Source organism: Pyrus communis, chromosome 15 (genome assembly GCF_041283825.1).
Source record: "Pyrus communis isolate YQ-2024b chromosome 15, ASM4128382v1, whole genome shotgun sequence".
Taxonomy (NCBI): Eukaryota; Viridiplantae; Streptophyta; class Magnoliopsida; order Rosales; family Rosaceae; genus Pyrus; species Pyrus communis.
The window spans coordinates 23,396,788-23,422,457 of record NC_142579.1 but is presented as its reverse complement, the minus strand read 5'-3'; the positions used below and the strand labels follow the sequence as shown (position 1 = coordinate 23,422,457).

Genomic DNA, 25,670 nt, shown 5'->3' with positions numbered 1-25,670 from the left:
TGTTTGATTGGAGGAAAATAAAATAAAATAAATTTGGGGTTTGTATTGATTTGGTGTTTGGTTTTACTTATTTTTTATTCTTGCATGTTTGCTTTTTCTAAATTTTCACCGTTTGTTTTGTTAGTTGAAGATTACGGTGTTCGATTGATTTCAATGGGGTGAGTTGTTAATTTGTCCTTTGTTTATTCATGTTATTTTATGAATGCTTGCATAATATAGTTGAAGATTATGGTGTTCGATTGATTTCAATGGGGTGAGTTGTTAATTTGTCCTCTATTTATTCATGTTACTTTATGAATGCTTGCATAATCTGTATCTCATTTCAACCAACTCTTTGGGTGTATTTTTGATAAATTGTCACTGTTTTTTTCTATTAATTTTTAAGTCTCTGTGTGTGTTGTTTACCCCAGAATTTGGACATCAATTTGTTCTGTTTCTTGGTGGTTTGATGCGTTTTGTGTTGTGTTTTTCGGTCAATTGACTCGGTTCATATGATCAATTCCCATGGTTTCCATGCCATATTGGTTGAATTTATTTTAACTATATTTATTTTTGTTGCAACCATATCTCATATAAACAACAAGTGGAAGGTTTACAGGACATTAACCAATTAGTTGGGCTATTTGTTCCTTTACTTTGTGATGTCCTTGGTGTGAGTAAAAAAATGTTCAGGTACTTTATAGTTAGGAAGATTTAACGATGCCTTTTCTATGTGCTTTACTTTATTATGTTTTGATAAACGGAGGTTCAGCAACAGGTTACTGAAATTATCACTTATATATATAGCCTCCACCACAAAGTAATTTCATAAGAAATGTGTAGTACTTTGTCTTCTGGGTTAGTGTTCTCTAATTTAGATTAGACATTAGGGCTTTGAGCTTGGTAAGGATTCTTTTCTTGATGTACCTCAATTTTTTTATTCATTGTTTTTCTTTTTTGAGTTTTTGATTTACAGATAAATTCTACATTTAAATTCTCTTTTTGTGATCCCGCAGATTTTGTCTCTGTAATCAGATGGTTGATATAGTTGACTAATTTCATTCTTCTTCACTTTCAAGAAGCACCGGTGTTTATTTAAGGTATATAATCCGTTTAGACATTTAGTCTTCAATGTATCAAGTATTTTGCGTTGTTAGTTTTCTGTTACTTTTGTTGCTGCCTGCCTTTTTTATTTATATTTTTTTTCATTTTTATCCACTTCTCTTTCACTTTTGTGCAACCCATTGTTCTCAGTTTATAATCTTTCATTGGATAATCTGATCGCCCAATCTATTCTCAAGCGATATCTTTGGTTTTAAACTGTTCTAACCAATTTAATCTTTAAATTGTTCAATGTTAACCCCAACATTTTATTTTCGTTCTATACACATTGGAACCGAACTTAATTGGCTCTAAAAACGTATAAAGCCTTTAACTATACCATGATTGCAATCTTAGCTAGTAAATGATTATAAAAGTAACTTTGTCACGGGCTATAATCATATCCAGCATCGTTCCATGATTGTTACCAACCTTTAAAATCAAATTTAGCATCAGTATGTTTTACCTCTCTGTTTCAATCTTAACCACTAGCAGCAACAATTTTGTATTAATCACCATTATATATTGTTCTTAACATATGATCATCAGATCCCAATATGTAGACCGTCGTTTTCCCTACCTTATTGTATATGAAACGATTATATTTGCACTCACTTTTATTCATTGGAAACAATATTTGTGTCTCTCCATATACAATCCTCGGTGCAAAATGTTTACAATTTGATCTGTTTCAGTTGCCTATAGCCAAATTAGAATCAATATGAAAGAACTGTGTCTATTCGCCGTCTTCAAGGTATAGCATTGATCACTCTCAACTTTTAATTTCTTTTTCAACAATTTTTCCTTTTGCATTTCTAAAAAAAAGAAAGAAAAAAGAAACCTTTATTCAATAGATACTGATATGGTTACTTACAGCATAAAAAAACTTCATCTTTTTTGTCAATATTTAAGTTTTTCTTATTTTTCTTCATGAACCAGGTCAGCCCATAACTCTGTAACCATCCACGTATATAACTTATCCAATTTTATCATTTGTGGTATCAATACAAATTTACTCTTATTTTTTGAGGTGGGATTGGTCTTAAAACACAAGAACCAAAATTTAATCGATCCCATTGTTCTGTACACAAAAATTCCATCGACCCAAAAACCTCACAGGGAAAACAAACGTATTCACCTCTTTTTTTTTTGCTTTTCCTTCGTTTTTACCTTTTTTTTTTCATTTTTTTTTTTCACAGTTTCCTTCAGGATTAGGTTTAGCACACAATTTTTAAACCTGTTAAACCATATTCGTTTTAAGTGTTTTGCTTCATTATTTAACATTCATTTGGATCTGTGATTGATATCAACTTGGTTAGGTTTTCATTACTTGCAAAGCATGTTTAGAGTAATGCCTTTAAACTTTGTCAATTTTTCAATGAAATATGTTGAATGGCTTGATATTTATCCAATGGATAAATTCATTACATTCTTTTTAGTGAAACACTAAAGGTCCTATACGCCAATCTCTCTTTTATCATCATCAGCAAACTATTCTTATTATTTTGAGTCCAACTTCAGGCAATACGCATTTACTAATGAAACAATTGTTTGTTGACAGTTTGACCCTAGAAAATATCTATGCATGGACCACTATTGTAACTCGTTCTCAACCGACGAACTTCAAACTATGGTGCGTATCGCGTCATTTTGCCTTCCTCACTATTTATTCAACTATTACATATCCAATCGTATTGATTCCTACATAATAATGTTTACTTTTCTCAGCAACCTCTTAATTTTACAAAGTTTTACAATTTCTTTCTTGCTACATTATAATAGAAATGTGAAGAATAAAGTCAATTTAAAAACCTAATATCTATGTTCTTTGTTATCTATGTTCTTTGTTGTCCCAAAAGATTTTTCATTATATGAAGAAAATAAATAGATTCTCCACCCATTCTACAGATGAAAGGTATACAACAGTACAACACCACAGCAACGCACGGCAGCCTAGCTAGTGAATACTATATGCTAAAATGCATATTTTTTGCTTGGTGTATATTGAGAAGTATATCCTTCATTTTTTTTTTTTTTTTTTTTTGCCAAAGCTTTGAGATATCCCACACTCCAAAAGGTAAACTAATTCTCAGTGGGGTCTGAAAAGACTAAAGGCATTTCAGGCTCACTCCTAGCCCACATCAAATAGCACACATCATTCCAAAGTTTTCAACCAAAGAATCACCCGTTTTTTCCCAGCTTCTTGCCTCAAACCCAAGTCCACAAATATATCTGACTTGGAATTCTACCTTATTTCCACTAGACCACTTGCAGTGGTCAAGGACGAAGCTACATAGGTGCAAGGAGGGGCGACCGCCCCTCCCCTCGCTAAAAATGAAGCCTAGGAATGAGTATCTGCCCCTACTCTCATCGGAAATGAACCCCTATTTTCTGCTGCTGTTGTGCAAGCATTGTGCATGGCGATTCAATTTTCTGAAAACCCAAAGCCTAATAGCGTCGTGTTAGACGTGGAAAAAGGAAGACCCCTTAAGTAGAACGGCGTCGTTTGTATTCGTTAAAATAAATAAATAAATAAAACTGACATATGGGGTCATTCAGTACTACAGTCTGTTGGTATTCCTCTTCACTTGGAAGTGAGAGATCTTAGGTTCAAATTTCGTGGATGACGAATTTTATACTTGATGAGTAGATTTTTTATTATATATTTAACCCTATTCTTAGTATATTTTGGTTAATATTTTGGAAGAATTTTGATATTTTAAATTGTATTTTCAATAAAGGACTTACGACTTCCTCTGGAGCAAAACATGACCAAATGGATGAATTTTGGAGTAATTCCAATTGGAGGATGTTCATGAGTCACTTGGCTTGATCGTGTCAAAATATCAGATTTTCTACCAAGCGGTTATTTTCTGGCGATAAAATAAAAGAACGATGCGCGGTGTAGCAATAGTGACGTTTTGGACTTGAATTGTATTTTTAGAGCCCAAGATGACATCGGATGGGTTCGTGGCCTTCTGTATATGTGTTCAAAACGTCCTGATCTTCAAAACAAGCTATCATGGGTCGGATTTGAAGAATATTTAAGGCTAAAACGTGGTTGAACAAGTACTTGGCAGATTCTCCTATCTTAATTAGGACTTTATTTTCTAAGATACTTTATTATTATTTAGTTTCCTAGTTGGAACAAAAGTCTATTTTTATTTTACTCTTAGGATTGTGCGACTAGGATGGGCATTTTAAAAGGTTTGGCCGGTGCTCGGGTTAGGCATGCTTTCTTTTATGCAATTTGGGAGACGAGGAACTTTCTAGGGTTTTCAAAGGCTTTTAGATTTTCTACTTCAAGGTGTTTTCATTCTTATTCATTCTAATAATATTTTCTATGATTTTGATTATAATTATGCGTAACTAATCCGTTTTGCTAGGGCGAAGCCTTAAGCCTTAGCATGAATATGTAATTTTTATTTAATTGCTTATGATTGATTGTATGCATGCTTTGAATTATTGATCACTGTTTTAAACTATCTAATTGTTTTAATTCTTGGCCACCATTAGGATAATTAGAAAAGTAATTTGATGCAATTTTGGTCAGAAGATTCCCTGAAATTGACACTAGCTTCTTGTGATTAATAATTGTAATTTCACTTAAGATGAACACTAGGTCTTAAGGGTTGCATGGTTTTTCAAAGGGTTTTCATAAAGCATAATGAGTTTTTCATGTTCAGATTTGATCTAAACGTCCGGACGGATTGTATGTTAGATATATGTTTTATGTTGGAGGTTCCAAGTAGAATATATATTAGGAAAACCTAACCTTCAAAGTGGCATGTGTAGATCATAAGTAATTGGTAAAAATTCATAGCATTGCTAGGTGATTGTGAAACCCTAGTGCTTTTCTAAATTGGTATTTAAGACTCTTTTCTTCTATCATATTTATTTTTAATTAAAATTCGTTTTTAATATTATCCAATTCCAAAATCTCTTTTCTCAATTTTTAATTCTAAGTAGTTAATTAGGAATTGTTTTTACATAAATTATTAAAATAGTCCTTGAGGAGAGAACAACCTTGCATGAGCATCTATGCTACAATATCATTGCATTCTTGCAAGTATTTCATGTGATTTTGACCCTATTTGTATAGACGGTAAAAATTCTATCAATACCAAATTAAATTGTCCATTGTGTAGCTTAGCTGTAATCCTCCTTCTCTTAATGTAAAAATATCGATGTACTAAAAAAAAGAAAAACTAACATGTGGGGGATCACTCGTCCAAATTAACCTTATTGGAGCCCCCACGAATCAGCTCAAGAAGACAAGCCAGCCTTCAAGCCACTACCTAGATTCACCCCTTTGTGCCTTCGCCATTCCCTTCCAAGTTCTAGCCTTCAAGCCAAGTCACTGCCCAGCTTCAAAGGCTTCCATAGCTTGCCTAAATTCCTCTCCAAAACTTGACAGCAACAATATATAAGCTTATAGCTTACCTAAATTCCTCCAAGCTGGCTCCTTAATCTCGATTGAACCTCCAAATGACATGATTGAAGTCAAGAACACTTGAAACATGAGATTAAAGACTAGTTTATATATCCAAATTTAAAAAAAAAAAAAAAAAAATCTGAAACCTAATTGCATGTCCAAATCCTTTACTTAAACTTGTTTGGCTCGACTCACTAAATCCGAAGGCAAAAATCTTTTGTCAAATGGACAAGCAGAAAGAAAGTTATGAATTTTCAATAATTTTTTTAGGAAGAACAGAGAGAAGCTGAGCTTTCCGAAGAAGACAAGATTGATGAGAATATGAAGAACCAGATAGCATTCTGGTTTAAAATTAAACCCACGTGGCTGACTACACTTGTATCTTTTGGGAATTTTGTAATGTGGTGAAACTAGATTTCACCTCATAAGCAATTATGAAGATGCATAGTAACTTGTAATCATTAAATGAAATTAGTGATCTTTTTGGTGAATTCCGAGAGTTGTGAAAGCTATAAGTTAGTGTATATGTTTTTTACACTGGTTTTGGTGTTACCGGTTGCAACTGCTTCAGTGGATAGAGCGTTTTCTACTATAACTATTGTAAAAACCTCATTGCGTAACAAAATGGAAGATCAATGGTTGAAGAAAAGCATGGTTGTTTACATTGTGAGATATATTTTTGCTTTTATTGATAATGAGCCTATTATGTTTTCACAACATGAAACTCACAAATAATAATTGTAATTTGTTTGTATTAATAAATTATCAGCAACATTAATATTGTCTACTACATATCTAAAAGGATTTAATTGTCTACATTTTTGCGACCTCCTTACCCTTTTATATTTCGCCCCTCCCCTCCCCTAACAATTATTGGCTTCGCCACTATGCTGCACGTTGTGATTTGTTTTGTTTACTGTTCTCAAAATCGTGTTTATATGAAGGTAATTAATAGGGGAATGGACTTGACAGTGTGCACTGCCATGCTGCTAGTTTCTAGTATTAGAGACTTAAAAGTATGAATTTTGTATGGGGTATATATTATAAGCCTTCACCTACTTCTTGCCTTGAAGAGAATTGATTAAAACGTGTTATTATGAATCCAGGTCACGCAATATATGTTTGATTCATGCAATATTTATGTTACATTGTTAGATTATGTTACGAATCTCTTAAGTTTAATTATCTTAATCGAAACGACTGATATAACACAGACTAATTTATACTAGACTTTTGAATCTTAACTATCTTACTTCACTAGCACGAACAAAATCAAGTATCACTTTGGAGTAGAAAACATTTTCCATTAATAGCTTAAACCTACGTAGCCTAATTTTATCACTAACCCTAGCACCTAGGAGGCTCAGCGCACCCCCAATAAATAGTCTGACTAGAAAACAGTTCACTTTAAATTCAAATCTAAAAAGGATTAACTGAGCTTTATTTTGCTAAGGATATTCAAAGAAGTTCTATCGAAGTTTGTCAGATGTTGTAGGAGTAATTTAAAGTGTTTAGGAAGTGGCTAGGAAATTAGGAATGTCGGTGCAACCTATATGTTCCCTAAGTTAATGGCTTTGGGCCGAAAATCCGATACAGCACTACATCAAGACACTCATTTTATGGTGAGTTCTTCAAGGCTTCACAACTATTGTCTAAGACACTTGCATCATCTACTTCCAAAATATAGGCCCAAAGAGTAGAAAAAAAGTCACAAACATGCGGTTTCAGGTATGGTATCTCAGATCAGAAAGAAGAATAAAGTGAAAAATGAGTTAGAAAAAAAGTTGGAATTATAAACAATTTGTATTGGGGAAATAATTACTACACTTTCGTTTTCTTTGCAATTCTTTTTCAAATTTATTTGTTTAGTTATTGGATTGAATAAATCAAAATAAAATCAACTGATAGAATCAAAGTTGAGGAGTGTTCGAAGATAAAACAAGTACGAGAACATCATTTCTTTTATTTTGATCATACTATTTTTAGGCCTCAAATTTAAGTTGCCTCTAATTTGCAGGCAAGTTTTTGAGAAAATGTAGCATATGAAATAATATCTTACAATAGATCATTTGGCACAATGTTAGTGGCCACTATGGGACTCCTCACAACGTATTTTCCACCATCATCTATCCAAATCAATGAGCCTTGGACCACATCTTCTTTCAACAATTTTAAACCTTCCAAAGTGACCTTATAACTTAGCTTTTCATACTTTTTCTTGAACACCAATCTCTGTGGCTCGACCTTCACCTTCAAACCCGTCATCGCCATCAATTTCGCAGTATAACTAGACTTTTCCCCTCCCACATTTGTCACTGTCCTCCTAAATTCTTGTACAACTTTTGCACTCGAATTTGAACCCTCACTGTTAAAGTAAGCAATGAAAGAAGGGTAGTTAAGATGGATTGAACGGTCGGTGCAGTTGTTTTTGGACCCAGTGATCACTTGTATTCCTTTTGATGTGTAATTCATTGCACAGAGAAGGTTTATGTAATCTTGTGCCGTTGCATCGTAAATTAGTCCCGGGTCAATTGCCTTGTTCGGACTAATGTGTCCTGCTCCAATGTCTAGGGGGCTTGCAGGGAGGTTACTATGAGCATCTATGATGGGATTTTGTTCATTGTCTAATGGATTGGCTGTGGTCATGAGGGCTGATCGAATCGCAGCGGGGCTCCAATCAGGGTGCACTTGTTTGATGAAAGCTGCCACACCTGCCACATGAGGAGCAGCCATTGAAGTACCTGATACAACATTAAATTTGCTGAACAAGGAGCCTGACTGAACTTGTGCCACTGAATTATTTGAGGTCCATGCCGCTAGGATTAATGAACCTGGGGCTAGAATGTCCGGCTTCAAGACACTCGGGCAGCTCGGAAATGGCCCTCTAGAGCTGTAATCGTCTACTTTTGGTGCTGGCTTCGTGCCGAGTACTGTCTTTTTGAATTCCAAAATTGCTGTGGGATTTTTACTCTTCTTGATGTAGTTTATGACATTTTCACCATCTTTCAGACCGATGAATGCTGCTGGAAACGAGCTTCGAGTGTAGTACTCTGGCAGGGTAAAATTCGTAACAAAGACAGCTCCTGAAACTTTTGCGGAGTTAGCATTTTCAACTTGATCACTCATGCTCAAATTGTCTTTACACACAACAATCTTGTTCTTAAGTTTCATCAGTTCCTTTACGCTTTGACATCCGTCCACGAAAACAATTGGCAGTTTGCTTCTAGAGGAGTTGCCTGGATACAATGTAGTGAAGGTGATTTGAACACCATTTCCCAACGTTAAAATTCCTTGCAATTCGCGGTCTATAGTGCCTGCGCCTATTATCGCTGCCCAAGGTGCTCCATTGAGTAATGTCCCATACGAAGGGCCATCATTTCCTGCTGAAGCTGCAACAAAAATTCCCCTGTTCATGGCTGCAAAAGTTGCTATTGCAATTGTGTCATCATCCAAAAAATGGTCATCTAATGTATAACCTAAGGAGATTGACAATATATCCACCCCATCTAATATTGCTTGGTCTACAGCAGCAAATATATCGGATCTATATGCACTGTTAAACCAAACCACTTTGTATATAGCTATTCGAGCTCTTGGTGCCACACCTCTAGCCGTGCCAGTAGCATAGCCAAAATAGGATGCGCCTTTTACATTATGACCGGCGGCAGTGGATGCAGTGTGAGTTCCATGTCCATCTGTGTCACGGGGTGAGTTCATCGTGATGGTCTCCTCGGGATTGTTGGCAATGTAGCCTTTGTTGAAAAACCTGGCTCCAATGAGTTTTTTGTTGCACAAGGAAGAGTTGAATTGGGTGCCAGACACACATTTGCCTTTCCATTTAGAAGGGACTTCAGTCATTCCTTCATCCTTGAAGCTATCGCTCTCGGGCCAAACTCCAGTGTCAAGCAAACCAATTATGACACCTTCACCATAATTCGAAGCAGGCCAGGCACCAGAAGAGGAAGTCAGACCAAGGAACTGAGAAGTGTGGGTAGTTTGGAGTTTGAGGGGGCCATCATGAGCAAAAGAAACGAAGCCAGGGCACTTTTTGAGGGCTTCAAGTTCTGAAAGTGTAAGAACTGCACTAAAGCCTTGGATAGAATTAGTATAAGTATGGATGATCTTTGTGGTACTATTAGAGGATTTAGCACTATCCGAGATGGATAAAAGGGTAGCTAAGTACCACCTTTCGTGGCCGGAGAAGGCTTTGGGCATGGCGGACGAGTCCATGTGGATAATGTAAGCATGGGATTGTGCAGAAACTGAATTGAGGTGAGCGATTGCAGATACAATTGTGCATACAATTTGCAGGAGCATTAGAGTAGCCATTGATGAGCAATGCAATGACATTGTGTGATACAATATTCGTTGGCTCTAAATATATATACATACATATATATATATATATATATGTATGTATGTATATATATATATATATATATAGATATTCATGGTTTAATTCCAACGTGCAAAGAAGGAACTTCGACCACTAAAGCATACTAGCATAGTGACTAAAATGAGTGTTTGCAAAAGCAAGTTTGGCATTCATCTTATCTTTTTGTAAAGCATTTTTTAAGTGGGGGACATTTTGCTTCTCTTTTCTCTATAATTGGATGGTATTGATTACAAAACTACAAATTGCAAGGTAATTGGCCAAAGAACTTTTGTTGTGTTCTTTGTTTTTCCATCAAATGGGCCACTGAACTTGTGGAAGGCCTCTAAGGTCAAAAAGGTTGCATAGTTGAAAACTTCCACATAGAGAACCCGGCCGACAAGAAACTTCTTGTAAAAACATCAACCAAATTGAATGTTTTGGGATGATGATAAAAAGTTATTATTATTATGTTTGTAGGATGAAATGATTTCATGTTATCATATAAGGAATACTTGCTTCATACATGTAAGTAGTCCAATATTATCCGAGTGTAATATATGGCGGCGTTCTTTAAAATCAACTCTCGAACATGTTTACTAATCGGGAATGGGTGGGAGGAATGAAAATTATACTTACGATAACAACTCGAGAACCAACAAGGAAAGTCATAAATCAAAGAAGTCAAAAATTTTGTTTTGGGGGGGGGGGGGGGGGGGGGGGAGGGGGAAGGAGGGGAGGGGAGGGTTGTGGGGGGAATGAGGATATGATCAACTACCACCTAATCAATCTAATTGTTGGTCAGGGAGCCACATATTTTGATCTCATATATCTGATAGTAAACACATAAGAAGTCGTTGGTAATTTATTTTAATTTACATGAGTTAGTATGAAGATGAGAAGTTAAGAATTAGAATAATTTTAAATATCATGTGTGGATGCAAATTTCCGCCGTCTTCTCCTTTGACGAAAATGCAATTGCAAAATAATAACACCTAAGATTAAGGCCAAAAGCCTCACGCATCCACGATGATTTTTTTTTTGGGGGGGGCGGGGGGGCCGAAGAATCTTCGATGCCAAAGTTATAATTTTGAGAGAGAAAGTGTTTAGGAATTTTTGGGGGAGAGAATAGCCTAGCATTTTAGTGGGAAAACATGGCTATTTATAGGGGAGTGACCGACCCTATTTGGAGAATAAGGTCGGCCATATATGGTCAAATTGTGAGTGTGATTGCAAGATATTATATGAAATAATATATTGCAATTAACTTGGCAATTAATCCCAAATTGAATAGGAAAATTGGGAGTTACATTTTGAGTGAGGATTTGATGAGAAGTGATGAGAGGGTTTTGAATAAATACCATTTTGATGACCTTTGACTCTTTCTTGATAAAGCCGTTATTGTCCGTTGCATGCACGTGGAAATCCTGGTGTGCCTCAAGGGTAATTTTGTCCTTTTACCCAAAAGTACACATGTTGCCTCCATAATTTTCTTGATTATTTTTTGGCTCCACAAATGCCCCCTACCTGCTGGTCTGCTCGCAAGAATGGGCAGCAAGTATAGAGATCTCCAACTTTGATGCAAAATCCCACTTGTGTAATATCCCAAAAATTTTAAGTGGTGATTAAGAGTGAATCACTTGTGGTCATTGTTAGCAAAATTAACTAGTCTTATTTGAGGTTTGGATCAAGTGGCCTTTGGTACATTAAATGATCTTTTACTTTGAGACCAACCTATGGATAAACAAACAAATAAATAAATAAATAAATATATATATATATATATATATCCCTCGTAGGATTTATCCTCTCGCATGAAAGGGAAATAAATCGCCTCCAAAGCCTACTTAAGCCTACCTTAAGTAGAGGATTAAATCAACTTCAGAGAGCAATTATTTATCCCTACAAGAAATAGAGAAAGCTAGAGGATATTTGTTCCCCTTCCTCTAGCAATCTTCTTGGCTTGCTCGTGCAAAGAACCGTCTTCCGTTAATTTTTTTGTCTTATCCGCACCACACCAATGTAAGAAAAACTTAATTTTCTTTGTCTTCTTCTTAGGTGGTGCTACCACGGGGCAGCCGTAGGGGTGGTGCGACACGTTGGCTAGCAGGGGCCAGGAGTCAGTTTGGCATAGGTCGAGGAGATGGTGTGGCAGTGGCCACAACTTATGCTGATCGGCTTGACTGAAGTCAAGGGCTAGCTCAGCATGGGCCGAGGAAGTGGTGTGGCATAGGCCATGGTTTAGGCTCCCACGTCTGGGCTGCTTGCCAAGAATGTGGAAACTGCTTGAGTTTGATTTCTCAGCTGCCGTAGACGAAGCAATTAAGGACAAAGCTGCCAAGATCAGAGTTGATGAAGATAAAATGACGAATGAGCGAACTGTTAAGTGCGAATTGGCTGTTGCCCCCAACCATTTACTACTTGGCTGGTCTTCGAGTATTCGATATTTTGAACTGTGTGGCTTTCTCGCACTAGACAGCAATTAGTTTACCCTCTCGCACTGAAGAGCAATTAGTTTATCCTCTCTCACTGGCAAGCAGACCTAGATGAATGTCAGGGAATTAGTTTACCCTCTCGCACTGGAGAGCAATTAGTTTATCCTCTTGCACTAGATAGTAACCCTAGACGGGTGTCAGGGAATTAGTTTACCGTCTCGCACAGGAGAGCAATTAGCTTATCCTCTCGCACTAGAGTAGACTCATATGGGTGTTGGGGAATTGGTTTACCCTCTCGCACTAGAGAGCAATTAGTTTATCTTCTCACACTAGAGAGCAAACCCATATGGGTGTTAGGGAATTGGTTTACCCTCTCGCACTGAAGATCAATTAAGTTATCATTTCGCACTAGAGAGCAGACCCATATGGGTGTCAAGGAATTAGTTTACCCTCTCGCACTGGAGAGCAATTAGTTTATCATCTCGCATTGGAAAACAAACCTATATAGGTGTCGAGGAATTGGTTTACCCTCTCATGCTAGAGAGCATGGAAGTCGTCATTGTGAGCGTAGCTGAGGAAAATTGGACTGCTAAACAACTGAAATAATCCTCAACTTGTGAGGTTTTGTTCGGTGATCTGCTTGAGACTTCAAACTGTTTGTGGAACCCGAGTAAGGGTGTAAGTAGGAAACACAGTGAGTTGTTCCCGAACTTTCTTAAAGTATTGTGTCATCGTTAGATGTTTCATCGTGTGCCCTTCTAAGGCTTGGGTGGTGATCCCAAACTATTTGAATTTGACGTCTACATTTTCTCAAAACTTCTCTCTCTTAGTAATAAATTTTATCAACTATTGATGAATCTACAATATGAAGTTTCCTTTGATATACTTAATAGAATCTAAATAGAAACAGATTGAGGTATGCCACCCCTAACAACGGTCATATGCAAACATACATATTCAGATTTCTCTACATTTTAGACATGTATGTACATAATAGGCTGAACTATACGTCTACTCATTTCTTGTTAATATTTGTAGGTTTCAAATCTTTGAAATTGGGAATTGTTTCAAAAGGAATGAAGAGATAGAGCGTTGAGAATTGCAAAGAGAATGAATAAGGAGTTCATTGCTCCTCAATGCTCTATTGGATTCGATTACTCACTCTCATATGAAGTGTGTGATTTACAAGATCACAAAAGTGGCTGTTGTGACTCTACACGAGCCAACGGTAAAAAAATACCCACATGATCATGGTTTGCTAATATAACATAAAAGAAATGGCAGGTGGCAAAATACAAGCCACTAAGATTTTTTTTAATTAATCTTACCCATAACTAAGAGTACAAGAACACTTGAGAACAAAATCAAATGAAATTTTTTTGGAAATCTTGAACTCCAAGGAAGTGATGTCTACAACAAGCTTATTCTTCAACACTCCATTCTAAGATTGTTGCAGATTTGACTCCATGCATACTCTTGAGCATATAAAACATGTCCTTTGACAAAGTTTTTGTAAAGATGTCTGCTAATTGTTTCTTATATTTGCAGAAAACAAGATTGATAACATTCTGCAAGACATCTCTGATATAGTGCTACAATATGTGAATGTGCTTTGATCTTTGATGGAAGACAGAGTTCTTTGTCATTGCAATTGCAGATTGATTGTCATAATACAAGGGATTTGCATTAATTTGCACTTCTCGAAAATCTTTAAGCATAAATCTTGGCCAAACTTCTAAGTTGTAGCTTCTAAACCACTAACATACTCATCTTCAGCATTTGGCAATGAAACACTATGTTACTTCACAGATGTCCAAGAGAAAATGCCACCGGCAAATGTAAAGGTATAGTCTGACGTACTCTTAATGTCAGTCTCATTACGTCCCAAATCACTATCACAATAACCCACAAGCATTGCAAAGTTCCCTTTAACATATTCAATTCCAAAATCAATAGTTCATTGGATGTACCTGAGTATTCTCAAGTACATCTCATTACAGTTCCAAGGTGCTTCTTGGTTGGATTGCGCATGAATCTTGATAATAGGCTTGTGGCGAACATTATATCAGGGCTTGTTATAGTGAGATATAACAAACTCCCAACAATTTGCCTATACATTGCTTCTAGGTGGCTAGGTGGACTAGGCGGATATAAGTAAATTTTCTTATACATGTATAAACAAGGGCCTATTTATACTTAAAAAAACACATAATTGTATACATAAATTGCAAAATAAAATGGCATATATATTATAAAGTATTAGAACATATTGAAAATATGGGGAACAATCATACAATGAGTGTTCATCCAAGTATTTAACAAGTCTCTCACATTTTATTACAAAAATAAAATACAAAATGAAAATTATAGATTTTATGTCTAAGTGAGAATAATGACCTAGTCAAGTACCTAAGTGGGTTTAGGCAGGCGCCTAGGCAAGTTAGGCAGACACCTAAGCGAGTCTTGGTGAACTTTTTTAACTTTCAAACGCCTAGGAACTAATCAGGGGCAATGGCCAGCCACCTAGCTAGCCTAGGCGGCACTAGGTGGGGATCTTTAGAATAGTGCTTCAAACCAAACTTTTCAAGAAGAGCTAGTGCATATTTCTTTTGGTTTATGAAGATTATATGCTCAAATTGAACAATCCTCATTCCTAGAAGGTGGTATAGCAATCCAAGGTTTGTCATCTCTTATCTATTCATCATGTTAGCTTTGAATTCCTTAATCAAATTCATACTACTTCCAGTGTACATAATGTCATCTACATAGATAGAGACACTTAATGATTACCTCCTTCTTTAGTTTTGATGTACAAAGTGGCTTCACTAGGATTTCTTTGAAAACCACATTTAAGCAAGAGTTGAGTCTTCATTCCAAGCTCTAGGATCCTGTTTCAAACTATACAAGGCTTTTATGAGTTTATACACTTTGTGTTCAGAACCTGGAACAATGAATCTCTCATATTGATCCACATAAACTTCTTCATTTACTACTCCATTCAAGAAAGCTAATTTAACATCAAGTTGATATAATTTCCAATTCGGGTTTTTATCACAAGTAGTCCCTGAAATTAACCCATATTATCAAGATGGTCCCTGAAAATAAAAATCAATCAATGTAGTCCCTGAATATGGGTGTTGCAAATCAATGTGATTTTTTCATTAAAATTCCGTCGAAGTATGCTAATTTGGCACATATGTGGACCCACAGGTCTATTAAATATTGTCACATGGATAAATTATTAAAAACTCTATAAAATTTTAATTTAAAATGATTAAATAAAAAAAATTAAAAGTTGGTGAACAAAAACAGTTAAAGCTGCATATACTTTCACGATGAGGAAGACTCAATTCGTGCAAGGAGAAAGAGCCATGGGCAGGCTAAAGGCAGAGGAGACCATTTGGAATGATCGACCCGTGGACGTCATCCAAGCTTATCTAAAAAATTATTTGTTCTTAGGTTGTCTTGCTATCTCAAGATTGGGATCAAGGGTTGTGATAGGGGACTGGTGGTTGTGTCTGGCTTGGTGTCGATCGGAGGTTGGGATGAGTTGGCGATTGGGCTGAAGGGAAACGGGTTGAGGTGGGTTGGTACGGTCAAGTGAGGAGGGAAGGGGTCGACGATTTGACAGTGATGGGGAAAGATTGACAACAACGATGTCAGGGTAGGGTGCGGTTAGGGAATATGGTGGCTTGGGGTAGCAAATTAAGAAACCTAGGTCCTGATGGTGGTGTGAGCGGAGAAGGGTGGTCGTGGTCAACGTGTTTGAAGAAGACGATGGAGATTGCAAACGATGAGGTTTGAGAATTAAAGTTACATCTAATTGTTTAATTTAATTAGATGAGGATTGAGGACTAAAGCTGCATCTAATTTTTTTTTTTGTTCAATAGCTTTTAATTTTTTATTTCATTTTGAATTTAGTTTTAATGATTTTAAATTAGTTTTTATAAATTTTTTAATAATTTATTCATGTGGTAATAATATTTAATAGACTTGTTGGTCCACATATGTGCCAAATCAACATACAAATAGAAATTTTGACGGAATTCTAACGAAATGACCATATTAATTTGCAACACGCATATTTAGAGACTACATTGATTGATTATCATTTTCAAGGGCTATATGGATGGTATGGTTCAATTTCAGAGACTATTTGTGATGAAAACTCTTTCCAACTTTTTTGAGCTGCAAATGCACTAAGTGTCCTTATAGTGTCTAGTCTAGAAACATGATCAAAAGTCTCATTGTAATCCATTTTTGGCTTTTGAGAGCAACCCTTGGCAACCAATCTTGCTTTATACTTTTGTATAGTGCCATCCAAGTTCAATTTTGTCTTGAAATGACATTAGATTGTTGGTCTATCAACCAATTCCCATGTTTTTCTTCTCAATCATTTCAATTTCTTTCATGCTTGATCAGTGGCAGCATCTTAATATTTCTTTGGTTTAATTGTACTGAGATTACACCTTGTATATACATCACTCAATGATCTTAATTTCACTAGAGTGGTATTTGAAGAACAGGTTTTTCCAAATTCAGTCACAAGGTCTTCAAAAATAGTTCTTTGAGGAATACTCCCTTCTAATACTAGTGATCTTGCATTCATACTACATTTAACATTTTGAAATTAATTGGCATTCTCATTTAATTGTAGGCTTATTGGTAATGACAATGACTTCTCACTTTCAGTTTCCCAACTCTATATGGCATTTTTATCAAATAGAACACTTATGGAAAGTATAATCTTCTTGGTGTCAAGAACAAACAGTCCATACCCCTTTTCAGTCTTTCCATATCCCACAAAGATTCCTCTGATTAAGCATTCAACTAGTTTGTGTCTCAGTTGTCCAAGAATGTGACTATAGCAAACACATCTAAAAACTTTAAGATGCTTGACTCCTGGTTCCCTCCAACTGAAAGCTTCAAATGGAGTTTTATCCTTCACTGTCTTTGTAGGACATATATTGAGCAAATAGACTGCTGTGTTGACAATTTCACTCTAAAGGTAATAAGGCAACTTCTTTTCATGCAACATACTTGTTAACGCTCAAAACTTGCATGTTAACAAAATAAAATAATAAATACTTGTAAGGCTTTTGGTACGAAAGTAAAGCAAATTAAACTCACAGATATAAGTGGTTCACCCTTTAAAAATTGGCTACATCCATTGCAGTGCTAGGATTTATATTGATATCAAGATTGAAAATAGCGCTCGGTTATCTAATCTCGTCAACATGAGCATCATTCTAACTGCCTTGATGTCTTATCATAAGCATCTCTGTTACTTAAAGTTGTCTGTCTGCCCAAGTGCTTGCGGCGGTCGTAGTCCTTCTGGCACTCTCTGGTCAGCTAGGTTTAAGGACGGTCAGTCATTGAGCTCGAGCTTGTCCTCTTTTAAGCCCCTTGGGCCTTGCGCTTTGATTTCTCTTATTGGGCTTCTTGGTTTCCTTTCTTGGTTGGCTCCACTGTTTGGGCCTAAAAGTACCCAGCATTACAAGTCCCCGAACTCCGTGATCAAGGGTCCTTTCTTGAGCAGGGAGTCGTAATGGTTGGTCGGCTTGTTGGGTGAGCTCGGGTGTTTCCGACCTTTGTTCACTAGCCGATTGACTTTATCACATATGTCCTTCAATCAGAGCAGCGGTTGGGAGACATTTTAGGTGCTCGAGACTTGCATTAACTATGGCAGATGGGTGTGGCCTCGTGCACTATGGTGTGACATTTTCAATAGGTTAGATACTTGTTTAGAATGTTTAAAAATGTTAAGATCAATGTTTGGATGCGGGAAATAAACATGAAATTTTGGTAAAAGTTAGAATTTATAAATTGATAGACACCAATTCTCTTGTTTGGATTCATAAAGATAGAAATTTAGAATTTCCGCGTGGAAAAAAAACTTGGAATTTGGAACCTCCAAATCCCAAGTTCAAATTCCATGTAAATAGGTGTCATTTCTCAATTTCTATAATTGAGAGTTTAAAAATAACAAATTCCGTATTCAATTCCATTGTTATTTTAGGTTAACCAAACAAGAAAATTTACAAATTCTAGAAAATAAAATCTCATCATTTCAATTTCCGTCATTTTTAAATTCCTTAGTAATCTTAAATTTCTTCACCCAAACATAAAGGGTTGGACAGTTTTAGATACTTAATCATTATTTTTTCAAAGTGAATTGTTATTGGCACTTCAAAATTCTCATTCTACACTCCAAAATTTCTATATTTAGAAAGAAAAATACACTTGGGAGGAGTATAGAATAAGATTTTTGGAGTGCCAAAAATCATTATATATCATCATATATAGGAAAGAGAAAAAGCAAAGAAATGGCAGATGCTAAAGTGACAAAAGAGCTCCGCACCGAACGCATGCCGACGCGTTTCCTCCCGACCTGTTACCCCAAAACAACCCATCACATTTCCACCTTCCATGCTCCGTTCCTCTTTTTCTCTCCCCAATCCCCGTTCCTCTTCCCCTCATTCCAATTCCCATGTGTTGTAAAATTGTGGAAACTGTGATGTAGCAGCTTCAGGAAAAGTCCGTCCAAACAAAAACATCCCCACATTCCAGCATATCCCAACCCCACACCTTCCTCAGGAAAGAGAGCGCAATTAACTGCCACTATCTCATTTTCTGTTATTTATTTATTATTTAAAATAATTATCATCTCACTCTCCCACTCTCTCTGTATCTCCCCCTCCTCACCCCCTCTCTCTGTTTCAATCTCCATCTCCATCTCTCTCTAGATAAACCATTACCTTGAAATTGTTACCAAAAACAAAGAACAAAAAGCAGAGAGAAGCCTGGGAATTTGAGGTAATAAAAGCTTCCTCCTTTGGGTAACATTCTCAAAATCTCTCTTTCCTTTCTTGCAAACCCATAAACCCTTTTTACCCTTTGCTTCTTCTTGTTACTTCACCATTGCAGGGTTCCAGAGAATATCAAAAGATGGGAACTTTATTAAATAATCTCCAGCTTCAAGCTCTCTTCATTGCAGTTTGCTTATTTTCTTCCTTCTTCTGCCTCAAGGTTTATTTATTATTTACCGCATTTAATTAGCTCGCATTATCTTCAATTCTGAATATAAATTAATTTTCTGGGTTTTTCCTAAATGGCAAACAGATCGGAGAGACGTGTTCGAAAGACAGCGACTGCGACGGCGGTTCGAGCTGCCAAACATGCGCTGCAAATGGCAACACCCGACCCAGATGCACCCAGATTCAACCCACGAGTCCCACATCAAAGGTCATCATTTTTTTCCTTAACTAATTACGTAATTAAACATTTGTTTGGTTTTAGTGTTGTTAATTAATTTGCAAATGGTGATTAGTTAATAATGTAATTAATGATGGTAATTGAAGGTGAAAGGTCTACCATTCAATCGGTATTCATGGCTAACCACCCATAACGCTTTCTCTCAAGCTGGAGTCAGGTCCTCCACCGGTTCCTTAATTATTGCTCCCATGAACCAGAACGATACCGTTGCCAACCAACTCAAAGTAAGTTTCTTTTCTTTAAGTATTCTCTACCCTGCATTTTTACCCTTTTTTTTGTTTTTCGTTTTTGGTATATATGGAACTTGGATTTTCTTTTTCTTTTTCGAGAATAATTACGCTGTATTTATCTGATTTACGGATAAATGATTAAATTTTGGTGTAAAGATAAAGAGTCAACGGTTCTAACTAATTTGACTAAATTAAGCGGGAATTGTGTTCTTGCATGCCAAGCCGTGAGGTGGGCTGGTGTGTAATCTGACGGTAGTCAAAGGAGCAACATTCTCTTTTTAACCTTTAGAGCACTCCTCTTAACTTTCCACCGTCTGATCGAGTAAATTGAAAAAAATTTAAAAATTAGAAATTAACAAGTATGTGTGAACAGTAAAAATAGATATATAGATAGCATTACTCTAGTCAAATCATGGACATGTTTGTGGTAGCAAAAATCTACCGTCTTCAGTCTTGACGAATTTGTACCTACAAAACAATCAACACCTTTGATCAAAGACCAAATCCTCATGGGCCTATGAGGTTGCGGGTTTAGCCAATGGATCTCTGATACCTAAGTCAAAATCTCTGAAAGAGTGAGTGTTTAGGACTTTGTATGCGTAGCAAAAAGCTTACCAAAATTTGGTGGAGATTGAGGTATTTATAGGGAGAATGGTCGACCATAGGGGTAGGGAGTAGCCCTGCACATGGCGGCATCATATTGGCCAAGATATGTCATTCGTTGGATGAATGAGAAAAAAATATTCCCAAGATATTAATTAGGAAAAAAATATCTTCGGATAATGGTGGAAGTATCATTGATTGATTGTGATAGGGTATTACTTACTTGATGGAGTTGATCCTTGACTTTTTCATATCACGAGTAAGAGAGCTTTGAGCAATCATAGTTAGCTGCTTGAACACCCGTTTAATGAGAGCAATCTTATCTTCTTTAAAACTAAATCTACGTATCGCCTCCAAGATTTTTGTTATTATTTTTTGCTCCACAGTATTGACCAGGCAAATGTTTGATTTTCTAGGTTATCCTTCCTTTGTATCTTTACTTATTTCATGGTTTGACAAAAACAATATATGCGTGATGACGTGGCAATTTGCTAGATCATTGATGTGGTCAAGCTGGCTTATGTTCGACTCTTGGTGTGTGTTGTTGTTGAGAGTATCAATCCATATAAATAAATATAAATAAATAAAATATGTGCCTATAAAAAATTGGGTCACTCTTCATATTGTTAATTGATTTTATGGAGAAACCTTAACTGCTACATGACATTAGAATAGGTTGTCATGTGAAGCCCAATGACCACATGTGCTCTATGTCACCTAATTTGTGTTGTTAGCATTTTAGGTTTAAAAATTTGCCACACATAAGGGCGTTTGTTGAGAGTATCAATCTTACATTGGAGGAGGAATGGACATTGCATGTGCTTTTAAGTAATCGAGATATTCCTCATATTGTCAATTAATTTTATGATAGAACCTCAACTTCTTCAATAAAGTATTTTGAACTCAAAGAATCCATCGAATATTTGGATATCTGACCGTTTAAATCTGGCATATGCATGAACAGAAATAAACCTCAAGCACCAAGCCTACCAAAATTTACTAGAAAGGAAAAGAGAAGAGTACAAAAGAGTGGACATGTAGCCAAAACATCGAGAGAAAAAATTGTTACAATAAAGGTTGAAACAGCTTATATGAAACGATGGTTAGACATGCCCAACCAATCACGAAGACAGAAAAAAGACATAAGAGTAGGACATGAATCCCCACCAAGAAAAACTAGAGTTAATAGCACCATAGTTTGCTAAAGCTGTTGAAAAATTTAATAATATTATTATTATATTAAATTTATTAATGGAATGGAAATTAGAAAGTGGAGCTTTTGGTAGAAAGATATGTCTACTTAAATGAAGTGTTGCAACTTTTGACTCTTTATGAATAGTCACATACTTTCCAAAGAGGTATCTCACATTCTATAAATAGGGAAGCCCCTTATAATCACTGAGATAGCAATTATAACTTTTTTTTCATTGTTTACATACATACATATATTGCACTAAATATTAGAGTCTTATTAAGTCCATATGGGAGGGTTTTCAACACAATCGTAGTTCATGGAGCCTTGTGATTTGGAGTGCTACTATTACAAGGACGTGGTCGTTGTATCTTGGGAAACATGCGCCGATCCAACCATGAGCACCGTAGTGGGGCGTAAACTTGTCTTAAGGACAAAGTGTCAAACATTTGCCTCGACCATATTTTCTAGGTTTTTCTAATCCATTATATCATGTTCATTTAACATTGGTTACTCATGTGCTTGCATTAATTTTGATATATAACTGCATGAATTATTTCTTAAATTTTTATGTGATTTAATATAGCAATTAGATCCTAATTTTTCCAACGAAAGCATCTGCTACTTGATTACCTGCACGGAAAAAAGGAGAAACTTTAAATGACACAAGTCGAAGTCGCTCCAAAATAATTTTGTCAATCCACCCGAAGTTGCCAAGGGACCAGATTTGGAGAACTAAAGAAATGAACGGCTAACTTCGAATTTATTTCAATCCAAACAATATACCAAGCATGAAGCCAAGCCAACTCAATTGATTTGATGATCGATAAGACTTGGGCATGTAGAGCACTAGGAACATTCAGATTAGAACTGAAAGCCCCAATCACACACCCTTGTTAATCACGAAAAACACTTTCACAGCCAGTCCTACCAGAATCTCCCTTACAAACACCAGCTAAAGATCCTTCATGTGTTTTATGTTGTTGAATGGTAGAATGGCGTCCGAGGGTTTATGCTGGATATGTATGACTTCAACAATGACATCTGGTTATGTCACTCGTCTGGTGGCAAATGTTACAACTTCACTGCATTTGTAAGTGCTTCAAATTATGCTTTTGCCAAATTGAATTTGAATTAAAGGAAAAACATCATGCTTAAATATTTCTGTCCGTTTGGGATTGCTTGTGGAATGGCTAAAAGTTCTTTCTGACAACCAAAAGCACTTCTTACTGCGTTTTATAGAAACAGTTAGAAGTGCTTCTGGGTCTTAGAAGGGTTTTTGGAGAAGCAACTATCATATTCTTCTTCAGGATGATTTTTAATAAAATTCAGCATGTTTTGAACGAGCAGAAGTTTCCTGCAGATGCAATCCCAAATGAGCCTTTACTCGCTTTACTTTATAGTTTTAAAGGTTGAAAAGTAAATTGCCGCTCTTGATTTTGCTTGCTTGTGTGGACCAATTTTCTCTGCAGCAACCTGCTATTAACACGCTGAGAGATATTAAAGCCTTTTTGGAAGCCAACCCCTCAGAGATTGTCACCATTTTTATTGAAGATTATGTGGAATCTCCATCGGGCCTGACAAAGGTCTTTGAGGGAGCTGGCCTAAAAAACTTTTGGTTCCCAATTGCTCGGATGCCAAAGAACGGGGAAGATTGGCCAACTGTCGATGATATGGTCCAGAATAATCAGCGGTTGGTGGTCTTCACCTCTAAGAAAGCTAAGGAGGCTTCAGAGGGAATTGCTTACGAGTGGAACTATGTCGTGGAAAATCAATGTGAGTCCTGTATTTTCAAACGTTTCAAGATGTCAAGCACTTCACCAGATTGTTTGTTTAATATTTGCTCCTAAATTTTCCTGAATTTTGTATGTGTAGTATGTGACATATCATTCTATTAACGCGCGTGTAAAGATTAATTCCTGTCTGAAGATTTTCCTTAATTTTGTTTGTGGACTATATTCTCAGATGGAAGTGGAGGAATTATACCTGGTTCATGTCCAAATCGTGCTGAATCATCTCCCATGAGCACAAAATCTAGATCATTAGTTCTCGTGAACTTCTTTCGCGATCTTCCAAATGCATCAGCATCTTGCATGGACAATTCAGCTCCCTTACTAAGCGCGTCGAAAACTTGCTATGAAGCAGCCGGGAAACGGTGGCCGAACTTCATTGCTGTTGATTATTATGAGGTATCTAGTGAGACATTTCCGTTGAAAACTCCTGGAAACAGTGTCAAGTAGATAAAGGGACGGGTAGTGACACGCTCCCCTTTTCTCCTTCGGCACTCCTCTTATTTGTCCTTAGCGGTTTATTCAATTCAATGGCTAGAGAAAAATGGAGTGCTAAGGGGAGAAAAGGAGAGTAAGAAAATTACTTTCATAAAAAGGTCAAATTTGCATGCATTTGCCTAAACCTATTCTGCTTTCTGTGTTGAAGAAAAGTGATGGTGGGGGAGCTTCAGAAGCAGTGGATGAAGCCAATGGCCATCTGACATGTGGCTGTGACAGAATCACTTACTGCAAGGTTCGCAAAATTTACCATCAGAACTTTATAACTTTGCAAATATGAAATTCATCTAAGTTTCCAATCTATCTTTTATGAGCAGGTAAACGGTGGTAACGTTACATTTGGATCATGCGACGTCCCCAAACTTGCTCCGCCGCCACCTGCCGCCGCCGCCGCCATCACATCCGCTCTACCAAGTCCCAGTAACTTCGGTTCTCAGGGACAATCAGTCCACTTGCTTTGGTTGTCTGGAACAATTTTGGCTACAATTCTCTCAATTCGGGTATAATTTGTTATCTACTTTTGATTGCTACTTCCCTTGTAATTTTTAAACCACACGATACATTTTTTTGGGAGAAAAATTGATGCCTCCATTATTTTGGGGTCTTAAGGTAAATATCTATTCAATATTGTAACAAGTTAATATATTTTGTACAGTCAGTTTCTCTTCGTCCCTTTTATTTTCTGAATTTTACCATTACCAGAAAAGAGTCTCTGGAGGTTCTTTTCTTTTTATTCTTTTTAGCGGGAAGTTTAAGTTAAAATTTGGGCCAAGTTCGTTTGGGATGTCTCCTAAGATTCCAAGTTTTCACTTATTTGACTGTATGTCTCCTACCACCATTGTCAATCGCTCCATATCGATTATCTTTCTCATTCAGCAATGTTGTACCATGATTGAAATTATATACTTTTCGGTTCACTTTTTAAAAATCAACTTTGCAAAAAATCAACTAAATCACAAATAGTGTTTGATTAACATTGTCAAAGCCTTAGTGTTCAATTGAAGAACATGGTATATTATATATTGGACAACTATTAGGCGACTAAATGATTTTGGATTAGGTTGATTATGGGCAAAGTTTATCTTTAACGGGTGACTAGAAAATAGATAGTTCAGATTATTGTTCAACATTGTAGGATGCGAGGGAGAGTTGGGAAGGTAAAATGAGAAGTTCCAAATCAAAAGTTACTAGCATTCCTCAAACAATAATTATAGTGTATATCAATTTGTTCTCAAGTAGAAAGAATCTACCCTATAATTGAAGATATATCTCCTTATGTCACATGACAAATGTTGTAGACATGAGGGAATATGTACACTAACTCGTGATCAGTGTTTGTAACTAATTATATACAACTACATGTGTACAACCGATGACTTTGAGGCATCTCCCGTTCTTCAGACAGCCACATAATTGAAGGGATTTACAATACGCACCAGTGTACCTAAACACTAGGGGGTTGTTAGATTTTTTGCTCCACATCTAATCTATCATTCATCTGGTACGTATCATACATTAAAGCACATTAAGATTTTCACATTGGATAATAGATGACACCACAAATCTCGTATTTCAATGTTTGTCATCTGGTACGTATCATACATCAGAGCACGATAAGATTTTCACATTGGATAATAGATGACACCACGAATCTTGTCTTTCAATGTTTGTTTGTAAAAATTTAGGGGCAGGGAAACTACCTCATCTCAGGGTCAGGGCATTATCATAAGCCTCTTTGAGAACTTATAGAGGGATCTTAG

At 36.4% G+C, this 25,670-nt stretch overlaps 2 protein-coding genes and 1 long non-coding RNA gene across 5 annotated transcripts; 2 read left to right on the top strand and 1 right to left on the bottom strand.

The window, feature by feature from the left end:
• The first annotated feature begins 1 nt into the window (after position 1).
• Positions 2–6,164, top strand: LOC148690731 (uncharacterized). Of its 2 annotated transcripts, none has more exons than XR_015956766.1 (5): positions 2–253; positions 996–1,079; positions 1,776–1,834; positions 2,642–2,713; positions 5,786–6,164. It is a non-coding gene; the product is annotated as an uncharacterized LOC148690731 (long non-coding RNA). The 2 variants fall into 2 exon arrangements; XR_015956765.1 differs by lacking the exon at positions 5,786–6,164 and adding an exon at positions 3,822–4,439.
• Positions 6,165–7,458: 1,294 nt separating this feature from the next.
• Positions 7,459–9,903, bottom strand: LOC137712726 (subtilisin-like protease SBT1.9). Of its 2 annotated transcripts, XM_088685878.1 has the most exons (2): positions 9,121–9,903; positions 7,459–8,904 (listed from the first exon to the last, which is right to left on the bottom strand). In XM_088685878.1, the coding sequence occupies exons 1-2, from the start codon at positions 9,863–9,865 to the stop codon at positions 7,571–7,573; spliced, it is 2,079 nt and encodes a 692-aa protein (XP_088542004.1). In that variant the 5' UTR covers positions 9,866–9,903; the 3' UTR covers positions 7,459–7,570. The 2 variants fall into 2 exon arrangements, with proteins under 2 accessions (XP_088542004.1, XP_068307975.2); XM_068451874.2 differs by having other exon boundaries at positions 7,459–9,903.
• An 8,739-nt stretch (positions 9,904–18,642) lies between these two features.
• On the top strand, positions 18,643–24,588 carry LOC137733212 (PI-PLC X domain-containing protein At5g67130). Its single transcript, XM_068472371.2, has 9 exons — positions 18,643–19,138; positions 19,250–19,351; positions 19,445–19,567; positions 19,684–19,821; positions 22,617–22,715; positions 23,095–23,398; positions 23,588–23,811; positions 24,059–24,145; positions 24,228–24,588. The coding sequence occupies exons 2-9, from the start codon at positions 19,271–19,273 to the stop codon at positions 24,414–24,416; spliced, it is 1,245 nt and encodes a 414-aa protein (XP_068328472.2). The 5' UTR covers positions 18,643–19,138; positions 19,250–19,270; the 3' UTR covers positions 24,417–24,588.
• Positions 24,589–25,670: the final 1,082 nt, after the last annotated feature.